Raw genomic sequence first — 13,144 nt, 5'->3', positions numbered from 1 at the left:
TAGTTCAGAGGAGGGAGTGTCTGCAGGCCGAATTGTGAGGCGACTCGGCCTGAAGAATGAGCATCTTGCTTCTTTTTTCCAGGAGCTGGAAGAAACGACTTCTGGAAAAAACTCCTGAGCGGCTCCCACTGATTTCAATGCGAGCCGTCTTTTAGGTCAGGATTTTAAGGCGGATACGGCCTTAAAATCCTGACCAAAAAACTACATGTGAACTTACCCTCTTAGTGTCCATGTAATGTACACTACTGAAGTTATCTCTGGTTTCCTCTGCTTTTCCTCTTTATGAACATGTTGTCAGAATTTCTCTCTCGCTTGGAGCAATAATGCTTGATAACTACTTGTTTGCACTGTTCACACTTCACTGTGCAACACCAATGGAACTTGCAGTTACAGCTGCTAATAATCTCAATCTTCTTCTCTTCTACTTTAAGACCACATTCTGTACACAGCCTCCTGCAACTTCTCCTTTCCCATTGGGTCAAATTCTTTCCACTTTGGAGGCATTCCCGTCCTTCTGTACCTTGGAGACCCAGGCTGGCATTCTTCAAGCAATAATCAGGGGAGTCCTCCAAAAAGATGAGCTCAGTTTTGGCAACAGATCCAAAAGCATCTGCTATGGCTCCTCTATTATCTGCACTATTACCCGATCTAATCCTTCTCTTGTCCATCTCCAGTTTTAAAGCCTGGTCATGTTTGACCTTCAAATGGTTGCCAATATCCCGAAACTCTGCTAGTTGTAACCAGCATGTCTGTACGCTGCAGCTTCCTGATACTCCATGGCACTTGCATGTTCTCTTCATGGTTGCTTTCACTCCCTGTTATATACAGAAATATAATATGTCTAGTTAGAACTACATTAAATTGTAAAAAAAGCTTAGAAATGATGTGAGTTAATGCAGTCAAGTGGCTGACTTAAAGGGGTCGGTCAGGACTTTGGTTTTTTATGGCCTGTCCTATCCTGACAGCCAGCCCCACACATGGATCATCTGCTTGGGGCCTCTTCCGACGCCTGCACTATATGCACCATGGAGCTGATATCAGATGGCTCTGGTGCCTGGATAATGGCTGGACTCCAGTACTGCAGCTCAACTCCCACCAAAGTCAACATTAAATCTTTGATACTGTTTGATAAGATCATATTGCCATATTAAAGGGATGGTATAAAAATAAACCATGGCTACTTTCTTGTCTACAGGCTGCATTTGATATTGCAGGTCAGCCCCTTTCAAAAGAATGCAATACAAGACAAATGGCTTTAACCATATGGCAAATGGTGCACCTATGGTATTCGGGTACAAATTGATCAGGGCAGTCCTGCATTTTGGTTTCTGTCCTGAGCCTCAGATTGCAATTTTATCTCTATCTCCATTCTTAGGATGCAGATAAAGCTGAATACAATGGTGGAACACGTGCTCATGATGTCTGCAGCAAGGAGGCATCACAAGCGCCAACCCGGAGACATCACTACAGCCAAAGCTTGCAGGCAACTCTATGGGAATGGGGTTAAATGAGTATAATTTATTTAACTTGAATGTAATATACTGATTAAATGGTGACTAAGGGGGCCAAGTGTATTATGTGTGGGTCACTTTTGGGGACACTATAGTGTGCTGGCCACTTGAGGAGACATTAAAATATGTGGTGGGGGGCCACTTAGGAAATTTTTGAATGAGGCCCACTGATGTATTAAAAGCACAGTGGATACCACTGTTGCCTTGCAGCGCTGGGGTCCAAACTGACCAAGGGCTACATCAGAATCGAGTTTATATGTACCCCACATGTTTGTGTTGGTTTCCTCCCACGTGCCAAAAATATACTGATAGGAAAATTGGCGTCCTATAAAACAACTCTTGTGATTAGAGCCTGTACAGCAGCCACTAAACTCGCCTACTCCACACCCCCTCCTGCACCTTAAGTCCCTTGGTCATTGTCTTCTTCCAAGTATAATAAAAAAAGGCAACTTAAATTTTTAATTTTGATATCATAATGTACTACTGGAAAGATGTATATTTTAATTCTCTTTATCTGTTAAAACCAGCTTGACAAAGATTTGCATTGACCAGGCATAAAAGAACTGTTCCAGTTTCAGAATAATAAACCGTTCTCTCAGTAACTGTCTCATGAAAGGCATTATCCATGATTTTAATATTGATGACCTATCCTTACTATGGGAACAGTGGCATAACTAAGGTGTTGTGGGCCCCAGTGCAAACTTCTCTCCGGGGCCCCCTACCCACTCCCTAGAGCAAATTCTCAATAGCGACGGTTATGGGTGCTGCAGCGATATGTCAGATACTTGAAAGGATACAGTTGTAGTATCCACAACTGCATTTATCAATAATATGGTGAGCAGCACAGCGCCCGGCATGTAAACAATACTGGGACAATATAATATGTTTCTGAGTGGCCCCCAGACCCCCACACAGTATTACATGCTCCAGAGTGGCCCCCACACAGTATTACATGCTCCAGAGTGGCCCCCACACAGTATTACATGCTCCAGAGTGGTCCCCACACAATATTATATGCTCTACAGTGGCCCCCAAACAGTAACAGGTTATGGACTCTAGATTTTAAGGACACGTTGATCCAGGGTTTTTATACTGACTGCCAGATTTGGAGCTGGGAAGGAATTTTTTCCCCTGAAATAGGGCAATTGGCATGAGCCTCATAGGGTTTTTTGGCTTCCCCTGGATCAACACTGTAGGGATTGTAGGGTTGATTGTCTTTATCCAACCTCATCAACTATGTAACTATGTACTATATACTCCACAGTGGCCACCACACAGTATTATATGCTCCAAAGAGCCCCCTTCCCCCCTAGAGTCTTTGTTATTGTTATTTTCTGGGGTCCGCAGACCCCACAGTATAATAATCAGAGGCCCAGGAGAAGTGATTAAAAATAACAAACACATACCTTACCTCACCTCTCTGGGGCGTCTTCAGTCCACCTGGCTGTCTTTCCCATCCTCCATGGTTCTCTTATCGCTGGCAACTGAGGTTATGTGCCCCAGACGTCACTGCTGGGGCTTGAGATTGGACCTTAACAGTCACATGATGTCATTATGTTGCTCTGCTTCCTACCTCATCTCCCATGTAGGGATTAGCAGACTATTCACACAAGGTCTTATTCACACAACAATGAAAAAACAGCTGTTTGACGGTTGTATTTGTAACGACTATCATGTGGCTGTTTTGAGAACACATTGAACACCCATTCACATGTCCAGTTTTTTGACAGTTTTTCTCAGGCCTCAAAAAAAACCCCGATATATTCTATCTTTGTCCATTTTCACAGACACAAGAGCCTGATACAAATCAATGGATCCATTTTTAAACATGACCTTTCATGGTCCGGGGCACATATACGGTTCTATATACTGCTGGAAAGCCGACAGTGCACTGAATTCAGCCCACTGTCGGCTTTCCCGATCTGTGCCCTGGGTAAAGAGCATCGGTTACGGTACCGTAGTTCTTTACAGTCAGAAGGACGTTCCTGACAGTCAGTCTTCTACGTCCAGTGGCGTAACTACCGTAGAGGCAGCGGAGGCGGCTGCCACAGGGCCCGGGCCATTAGGGAGCCCGGTGACAGCCGCTACCGCTGCGTTTTTTTTTTTCTTTCAATAGGCCGTTACGGGCCCTGGCTGGGCCGGGATCGGCAAGTGACACTGCGGGCACCACAAACACTATCATTATACTCAGGGGTCTTTGCGGACCCCCGAGTATAATGATCGGCGGACCGGAGAGGTAAGGTAACATAACAAACACTGTTACTTACCTCTCCATGATCCTGCCAGGCCTCCGTCATTCGTGTCTGACGTCTCTGACGTCACATGACCCAGGCCTGCTTCCCGGGTCATGTGACGTCCGACGTCATTAAAGCAGGACAAGAGCGGCAGCCGACAGGAACAGGTAAGCAACTGGTTTTGTTCTTTTAATGGTTTTAATCCCCCGGGTCTCCGATTATTATACTCTGGGGTCTTTTCAGACCCCAGAGTATAATAAATGTTTATAGGTGTCCACAGTGGGACATATGGGGACACTATAGGGGTTAATACTGTGTGTGCAGGGGACACTATAGGGGTTAATACTGTGTGTGCAGGGGACACTATTGGGGTTAATACTGTGTGCAGGGGACACTATTGGGGTTAATACTGTGTGTGCAGGGGACACTATGGGGGATAATACTGTGTGTGCAGGGGACACTATTGGGGTTAATACTGTGTGCAGGGGCCACTATAGGGGATAATACTGTGTGCAGGGGACACTATTGGGGATAATACTGTGTGAAGGGCCACTAACGGACATAATACTGTGTGCAGGGGCCACTAAGGGACATAATACTGTGTGCAGGGGCCACTAAGGGACATAATACTGTGTGCAGGGCCCACTAATGGACATAATACTGTATGCAGGGCTTACTAAGGGACATAATAGAGTGCGGAGGAGGGGGTCGGTCGAGGTCTTCGGCATCGGTTTGGGGAGGGGGGGCCCCGTGTCAAAAGTTCGCCATGGGGCCCCGCCATTCCTAGTTACTCCACTGTCTACGTCCTTCTTCATATCAGCGCCTATCGCGCTGTACTGTGTGAGCGGGGAGGATCGCCCCCTCATTTCCTGATAATACTCGTCTATGGACGAGCACTGTGAGCAGAGGGAGGGGGCGTTCCTCCCCGCTCACACTGTACAGCGCGATAGGCGCTGCTGTGCAGAAGGACGTTCCTGACAGACTGTCAGAAACGCCCTTCTTACTGTGAAGAGGTACAGTATCGGCACCGCTAGCTCTTTACCCGGGGCACAGATCGGGAAAGCTGATAGTGCGCTGAATTCAGCGCACTGTCGGCTTTCCAGCAGTATATAGAACTGCCTGTGTCCCGGACCATGAAAGGTCGTCTTTAACTGATGTTTTTAATGTATATTGTTAAAGGGAGTCTGTCAACAGGAAAATTGTACATTACCATGTAGAGCGGCTTATACACTTTCCAAAGATGCCTTTCTTTTTCTACATTGCAGCTCCATAAACATCAGTGTTTTATTCATATGCAAATTAGCTGAAAAGGGTTTTAGGGCTGTGACTTCTGCTGGGGTTTAACCCTCTTCTCTAGATAACGCCCCTAACTGCCACCCAGCTCCACCTCCCATTTCATGAGTGACATCTTCTACTTTGTTAGACTTTGTATGCAGTCAGGTGGTTATCTACAGCAGAGAGTGAAGAAACATCTGGCAGGAAAAGAGACATCCCTAAAGCAGCTGTACAAGGTACTGTCATTAGTTTGATACTGATTTTCTGATGACAGACTCCCTATAAAATGGATGAGTGGCTTGAGTCAAAAACTGATGCAACTTATCCGTAAAAAATGAAAAAGCAAAACATTTATGTCAATTTTTAACACCCAAAGAGAAAGACACAAGAAACCGCCTGTGAAGATGAGAAAAGGGAGGAAGCAGAGCAATCCAGTGGCTGGGTTCTGGTTTCAATCACGTGTCATGAGCTCAAAACCGCACCTGAACTCTTCAGGTCCATCATCTAAGAAACTCGAAAGAAGTGTTCACAGACTCACTGGAGAACCACTTTAGGCCGGGGACCAACGTGGCGTAATTGCGGCATCTTACAGTCACAACAAAGTGGATGGGAATCTATCAAATTCCATCCCCACTTTGCGGTAAAATACGTGCTGCGGACACGTGCCGGTTTCCAAAAGTGTTACGGTTTTGGAAATCACAGCATGCCAATTATACCTACAGAGAGGCCACTGATTTTTCTATAGGTACAATGGAAGCAGAAAGTCTGCAGATGAAATCTCTGCAAACTTTCTGTCCAAAGCACTGCGGGGAGAACTGCGATGCATTACCGCCACGGTTTTTCCTGCAGTGCTTTTTTGCTGCAGGACTCCACATGGGAGCTTACGCTAAATATTGAAATGCTGCATATTTATAAAAAATATATATTTTGGTTTTACTGCTAAATCAGGAATTAGGAAATTCAATATTTCAAAACAGGATATAAAATTGAAGCTTATTGTGAAATGTTGTAGAAATATTATCGTTTCACAATGAAGTATACTTATTTCATTATTAGATGACTAGCTATATACACATTGTAGAACCGGCTATCTTTTTACATTATTCATAGGAATGAATTCCAATTAAAAAAAAGTAGGACCTCATAGGATCTGTGTGATAATCTTGTTTGGGACTATGTGAATTTTTGGCTTGTAAATAATGATAATAGGAAGAGACAAAAAACACTAGTAGCCCTAAGGCCCGGTTCACATCTGCATTCAGTATTCCGTTCGGGGAGTCTGCTTGGGGACCGCCAAACAGAATACCGAACATATTGACAAGTGGTGAGCACTGAAAGCACACGGACCCCATAAACTATAAAGGGGTCCGTGTGTTTTCCACCTGTGTCCGCACAGGTCATGTGGAGAGGAAAGTAGTTCTTGAAGTACTTTTCTCTCTGCATGACTCGTGCGGACAGCGTGCAGAAAACACACGAACCCCATTATTGTTTATGGGGTCCGTGTGCTTTCAGTGCTCACCATCAATGTGTTTGGTAATCCATTCAGGGGGTCTCCAAGCGGACTCCCCGAACGGAATACCGAATGCAGATGTGAACCAGACCTCACATGAAGAAGAAACACTTATCTTTACAGAGTGATACTCATTTAAAGAAACTTATTGTCCTAACCCAAAGCTGAAGACACATTATGACAAGGTGTGAACACTACTGAATGTGGAGACCACACTTGTCTGTCACTCTGTTGTCCGCCTCAGGCGGCAAAAAGGCTAGGTTCACCCCTGCCTGCAATGCCTCTTAGTAGACATCATGTCTCTGTTGTTATTCTATTTTAATGTAGTTAAATTACAGAAATGTAGCAAACAAATGTTCATGAACTTACTAGTCTTCCGGCTTCATTGTTATGAAGGTTCATTAAGGCTCGAGCATCTTGTCCTGTCTCTAAGCCATCAACAAAAAGTTTTGATATCCTCTCTCCAAATTCAACATTATCGCTGCATCCACCCCATACCCAGCCTCTTCCACCTATAAAAGGAATAGAAATAAAAATGTTACTAAACTAAAAAAAAAAAAAAAAAAAAAAAAAATTAAACTAAAATGACAGTTCAGCAATACTTGTGCAAGTTTTATTTGGAGCCATTGAATGAGATGTTAGTTTGCATATGTATCCTAATGACCCCTCCATGCCTCCCCCTGCTGAGCATTACAATTGGTGGTTATTGAATGACACTGCTGGACAATGGCTGGGAGGCCTAGGAGGTGAATACTGTGACAGGAATAAAATACATAGCAGCGTATTAATTCATTTTAGTTATCTGTCTAGACACAAGTGCCAAATATCTAAGGCCTCGTTCACATCCGCATGGGGACCCCCCCCCCCCCCCCGAATGGAATACCAAACGCATTGGCAAGCCACGTGAAAGCACACGGACCCCATAGACTATAATGGGGTCCGTGTGCACTCTGCACGGTGTCCGCACGGAACATGTGGACAAAAAAGTAGATCGTGATCTACTTTCATGTCCGCATGATTCATGCGGGCAGTGGGCAGAAAGCACACAGACCCCATTATAATCTATGGGGTCCGTGTGCTTTCACTGTACACCACTTGCCAGTGCATTCGGTAGTCCGTTCAGGTCCACATGTGGACTCCCCGAACGGATTACCAAATGCAGATGTGAGCTAAGGGTAAGTATCCTTAGAGTAAAGTATATAAACACATACAGAAAAAAAGGATGTGTACGACTAAGGCTACGGTCATAATGGTTTAAGACAATAATACTCACCAATACGTCCATTTCTAGAATCATCACATCCACAATTGTCAAAGTCTCCCATGCTGCAGTTCCTGGTCAATGTGTACATTACTCCAGCCGAACTGATAGCATGTACAAATGATGTTTCTCGTGTCGCTGGAGGAGAAAGACATTAAAACATTGCATTTGGTTTCTACATTTTTAAACTTAATATGGGGGGACTTATCAAACCCCGAACTACAGAATTCTGGCATAAAAAAGGCGCAAAACACAAATTTAGTTTCTGAAGTTTTTGATTTCTGCACCACTCACTCAACTTTTAGGCTAAAGCAACATATTGCGAAAATACCTTTGTAAAAAAAATGCTGCGTTTTACAATCCCAGCAAAGTGAAGGAGATTCTGGCTAATCCCATCCACATATTGTGGGGGAAAAAAGGCTGCATTTTATAAAATGTCAATTTTACCTACGAAACTGCTCATGTTTTCCCTCAAGATTTAATAGGGAAAGCAAAACCGCCAAGAAAAATGCAGCAAAAAAAGTAATGAAAACTGATGCCGAAAAAACATGGGTGGTATAAAAATTGGAGCAACATTTCAGGACAGATGTGTAAGACTTAAGCCCGGTTCACATCTGTGGATGGGTTTCCGTTCGGGGGTCCACTTGGGTATGCGCATGCACATAAAAAGCTGTTACCTCAAGAAATCAATGAACCCCATAAACTATAATGGGATCCGTGTGGTTTCTGCACGGAAAATGCTGAGAGAAAATTGCAGCTTGTAGAACTTTTTTCTCCACATTTTTCATGCAGAGAGGGGAACAGAATGGCCGAATGCAGACGTGAACCGGGACAAATCTAATTAGTTGAACATCGCACAACATTTTATAAATTTGGCGTAAAGTATTTCAATGTACACTCCAACAAAACTGACTTTAAAAATATCCCTAAGGGTGCATTCACACTGAGTAAACGCTAGCTTATTTTGTAGAGTAAAATTACACTTGTAAATTTTGCTATCCCATTGACTTCAATGACATTTTACAGGCGTATTTTTTACAGGCGTATTTTTTACAGGCGTATTTTTTACAGGCGTATTTTTACACTTGTAAAAAAATATCATTGAAGTCAATGGGATAGCAAAATTTACAAGTGTAATTTTACTCTACAAAATAAGCTAGCGTTTACTCAGTGTGAATGCACCCTAAGGCCGGGTTCACACGGAGTATTTTGGCTCGTGATTTGGTACGTAGACTCCGCGGGAGCTTTTGCGGGCAGTATATGCTCCCATTGTTTTCAATGGGAGCCGGTACCGTATACACGGCGCTATTTTGCGGCCGTGATTTTGCGGCGGCCACAAAATAGCGCTGCGTATACAGTACCGGCTCCCATTGAAAACAATGGGAGCGTATACGGCCTGCAAAAGCTCCTGTGGCGTCTACGTACCAAATCACAAGCCAAAATACTCCGTGTGAACCCGGCCTAATGATACATTTTCCCCATTGTACCTTTTTAGGCTCCATCCATGTGCTTCTTAGGCTCCATATATACTTTGGTATTTGTTTTTTGACCTATTATTTTCTATAGCCTCCTACAAACCCGTGTGTATTATCACAGGGCCATGACAGGTCCTATTCTGGTCCGTTGTACAACCCGAACTCACTACATAAAATGACTAGGCCCCTAGATGGACACATGTAGCCTTATACTTGATAATATATAGAAAACTATTGAACAGTATACAGAAATATGATGTAAAGCTAAATTTTAGAAATTGTTAATATATCTCATATCTTTATATGCATTCCATGTAATACAAGTATTATGTAGCTTGTAAAACTTAAATTCTGCAACTATAAATAACAATATATATATATATATATATATATATATATATATATATATATATATACTCCAAGGCACTTTACAGATCAAACCATACAAGAACAGACAGCATGACACACAATAACTAACATATTAAACATGGAGTGAGGTCCTTGCTCGCAAGAGCTTACAATCTATGAGGAAAGAGAATTGACACAAGAGGGAAGAGTGCTTGTTTGGTCCAATGGTCCAGATATATTCAATAAAAATTGTAAAAAAATAAAAATTGTCAATTTACTCACCACTTCTTAGCCCATTGTGGGTTGCTAGTTGAAGAGTACTCTCGGGACAATTCCATCGCTCCCATGCAAACTGAAACTTACACTCCTCTATGCCACTCTGAGCTCCCACTGCGACGCTGGTGGAATATGTCAGGTAGGCCTCCATATAGCAAAATCACATGGTTAGACATTGGCAATGTACCTCTCTACGAACTGATACTAAATTATTACAAAAGTAAAGTAAAAAAAAATATCAATTACCTTTGGTCCCGTCATCAGAAAGTTGTTCACTGACCTAAAAAGAGAAAGATACAATTACATAGCACCAACCTATTCCATAGAACTTTACAAATATTGTCAACACTGTCCCATATAAGGCTCACAATCTACAATCTTCTAGCGTATCGTAGAATATTTTGGATTCCATCTACAAATTTGCGTTAAACTCACCATGCTGACGCAGTGAAGACGGGATAAAATACAAGGGTGGTCGTGAAGATACAAAATTTTCTGAATTCCATGAATAAAATTCTTCTTATTGTATAGTCCAAAGTGATATTCACAGAGAGGTGGTATGGCCAACACATGAGCAGTTGCAAGACTTGTGATTCTTTTAAGGCACCTATGGGGTTGTCAGGACACTTCTCTTTACTGTTGGCCAATAGCACACCCTAAATGAGAAGTTCACTAGCTAATGTGTGAAAAGGTGACGCCTACTATAACACTTGAGAAGACAATGAAAGTGACCTAAAGCTGTAATAATACAGCAGTACAACTACAATAGCCGGTTATAATTGTATTAAATGACTTAGATAAGATTCCTTAACAGTATAATAGTCACCTAAGTTACTTTCTTCATATCAGTGCTAGCAGTTATGTTTCTACAGCCATGTTCTAAGTTTATTATAACATTGTAATCGTTACATTTATCAATGGAAATTTCTGAATGTCATCGGCTATAACCAATGGAAATATGAAAACGAGGTAAGGCTTGGCTTGACATCACTCCATGCAAATGTATTACTGTCTTTTTTTGGGGGGACAATAGGAGAAGAGATGTCTTGACTTGCGGCCATTCTGTAATGGCTGCCTCTGAAATGGGAGTCAATTTTTTTTTGTATATTTTGGGATGTTATATATCATGGCTATAATTATTGGATATGACATATTTCAGTAAATTGACATCTTTTGGATATACAGATTTGGCAGAGTTAACCCGAACTTCTGCAGTTGGTTAAATGATGAAATGAAATGAAAAATATTTTTTCCAATGACTTTTCATTGTTTTTGTTGCCTTCTGTGACTAGAAGAACCAATTGCAGAAGTTCGGGTAAACTCCGCTACATCAGTATAATACATACGATTACATTGTATAGATGTTTTAAGTGTTTCCAATGATGTAAAAAAAATGAGAAGGAGAGGCCGGAGTGCAGCGCAGCGTCCGACGGAGGCCGCCATGACAGGGCTGGAGGTGGGCAAGCCGGTATCCAGGGGGAGGGGCTTACGCGGTGCGAGTTGCTAGGGGAGGGTATTTTACTCCATGCCCCCATTCTCGCCGCGGAGGAAAACTTGTCCCGCCCGCCCGTCCCTTCTTTTTCCTTGATATGTGAGTCGTGTTTTCCTTTGTTGCAGCAGTGCGGCGGGGTGGGGGGTCCTTGGAGTTGTTGATGTTTTATAGTGCTAGTTGGGGGAAAAAACTTGTGGTCAAGTCCCCTAGTTTAAATTGGTGTATTAGTCTGGCGGTTTTTGCACTCCTGCTGGGCCGGTGTCCCGGGGAGTGGTTGTTAGTTGTGAACTGCCAGTCTGTATGGTATGGTGCCTCCGAGCCAGTGCTCACGCCTGGGGGTAAATGTTGATGTGCAGATTGGCGGCCATATTTTTGGAACTCCAAGGACTTCCCCCCAATTTATTCATCGGGTATTTAAGCGTTAGCTAGTTAGTTAGGATTGTTAATTAATTGGAGTGTTTTGGTAGTTATTTATTTGGTAATTAATTTATTCCGGTTAATTAATTAATAATGTGTTATTTATATTGGACATATTTACTTGTTTGGGTTGTTGTTGTTACATAATAAAACGGCTGCTGTGGCCAATTTATCCAACCCGAGTGTTTCTGTCGTTATTTTATATGGGGAAGGTTCTTTCTTTGGGGAGGGGGTGGGGGTTGGGTAGGGGTTGTTATAGGCTGTATAGGTTTATGGGGTCACGGCAGTTATCAGTTGGGTATTAGTCGCCTCCCCATTCTCACATGCCAATGTTAAGGGATTGTTTACTTGTACAGGTTGATTCATTGGTGGCCATTTCTTTAAAAGCAGAATATAGGGGATCTTTACTAGTGTTAATAAAAGGCTAAAACAGTCATATCAGGAATCTCACTGCCAGTAGGGAATCAGAAAATTTTCCTCTTCATGTTCCGCTGTCGTATTCAGCTGCGGTCTAGCCACAATGGAATACCGGTCGCTGATTTTTTCCACGTCCTGCGGCAATCCCTGTCTCCTATTGAAAACAATTGGAGGTAGATTTGTGGTGGAATCTCCCGCAGATTCCTACATGTTATTGTATCCTCAGAGGGGTTGTCTGGGACTATGATATTGATTGCTGTGGCCTCTTATCTACTTAGCATAAATAGTGCCATACGTGATATAGTGGCAGCTCAGCCCCTTTCATTTGAATGGGACCAAATGACAACATGACCGTGTGACCAATGGATGTGATGTCACTGGCCTGAGAAGAGGAAGTGGAGCACAATATAACAGACAATCCCTTTAAAAAAAAAATTTTTTAATTTTTATTGGAAGCTGCCTAAAATTTTAAAAAATGTAAATTTGTAGATTTATTGAGCTGCTACAAAAATTCCCAAAAGACATCACCCAGTAATTAAAAACTATGTGTTTACCCATGCTGTGTAAAAAGTCACTAAACATTGATTGCCATGAAACACCAGGAAATTTACTTGACTGCAACATGTCCTATCCTGGCTGTGCTCTTGTTTTCCCATGACAGCAAAAAACAATGCAATAGAGGTGGATATAATGACTAGCGTGTAGTAACCCTAAGGCTGACCATAAATGAGCATATGTTTATTGAGACCAATGGATGGCCTGTTATTAAGGCTCTCTGGATTCATGGTACACTGCAGCAAGATGAAACAGATCTGTGTAAAACATATAGTATACTTGTGTTGAGCATCATTCTTATATTTTTTTTTAGAAAAATAAAGAATTAGGTTTGTTTTATTTGCTTAAAGAGGACCTTTCGCCACCTCCACCA

At 42.5% G+C, this 13,144-nt stretch overlaps 1 protein-coding gene across 1 annotated transcript; it reads right to left on the bottom strand.

Moving 5' to 3' along the window:
* Positions 1-251: 251 nt before the first annotated feature.
* On the bottom strand, positions 252-10,175 carry WNT8A (Wnt family member 8A). Its single transcript, XM_075287855.1, has 5 exons — positions 10,137-10,175; positions 9,897-10,035; positions 7,804-7,929; positions 6,900-7,042; positions 252-815 (listed from the first exon to the last, which is right to left on the bottom strand). The coding sequence occupies exons 1-5, from the start codon at positions 10,149-10,151 to the stop codon at positions 252-254; spliced, it is 987 nt and encodes a 328-aa protein (XP_075143956.1). The 5' UTR covers positions 10,152-10,175.
* Positions 10,176-13,144: the final 2,969 nt, after the last annotated feature.

This window comes from Leptodactylus fuscus, chromosome 9 (assembly GCF_031893055.1).
Source record: "Leptodactylus fuscus isolate aLepFus1 chromosome 9, aLepFus1.hap2, whole genome shotgun sequence".
NCBI lineage: Eukaryota > Metazoa > Chordata > Amphibia > Anura > Leptodactylidae > Leptodactylus > Leptodactylus fuscus.
The sequence above is the reverse complement of the archived record's forward strand: the minus strand, read 5'-3'. Positions and strand labels throughout refer to the sequence as shown.

Coding starts and splice junctions, on each gene's coding strand:
- WNT8A (XM_075287855.1), bottom strand. Junction 7,930..9,896: donor CCACAATGGGCTAAGAAGTG/GTGAGTAAATTG, acceptor TTTCTCCTCCAG/CGACACGAGAAACATCATTT. Junction 7,043..7,803: donor TTCTAGAAATGGACGTATTG/GTGAGTATTATT, acceptor TTCCTTTTATAG/GTGGAAGAGGCTGGGTATGG.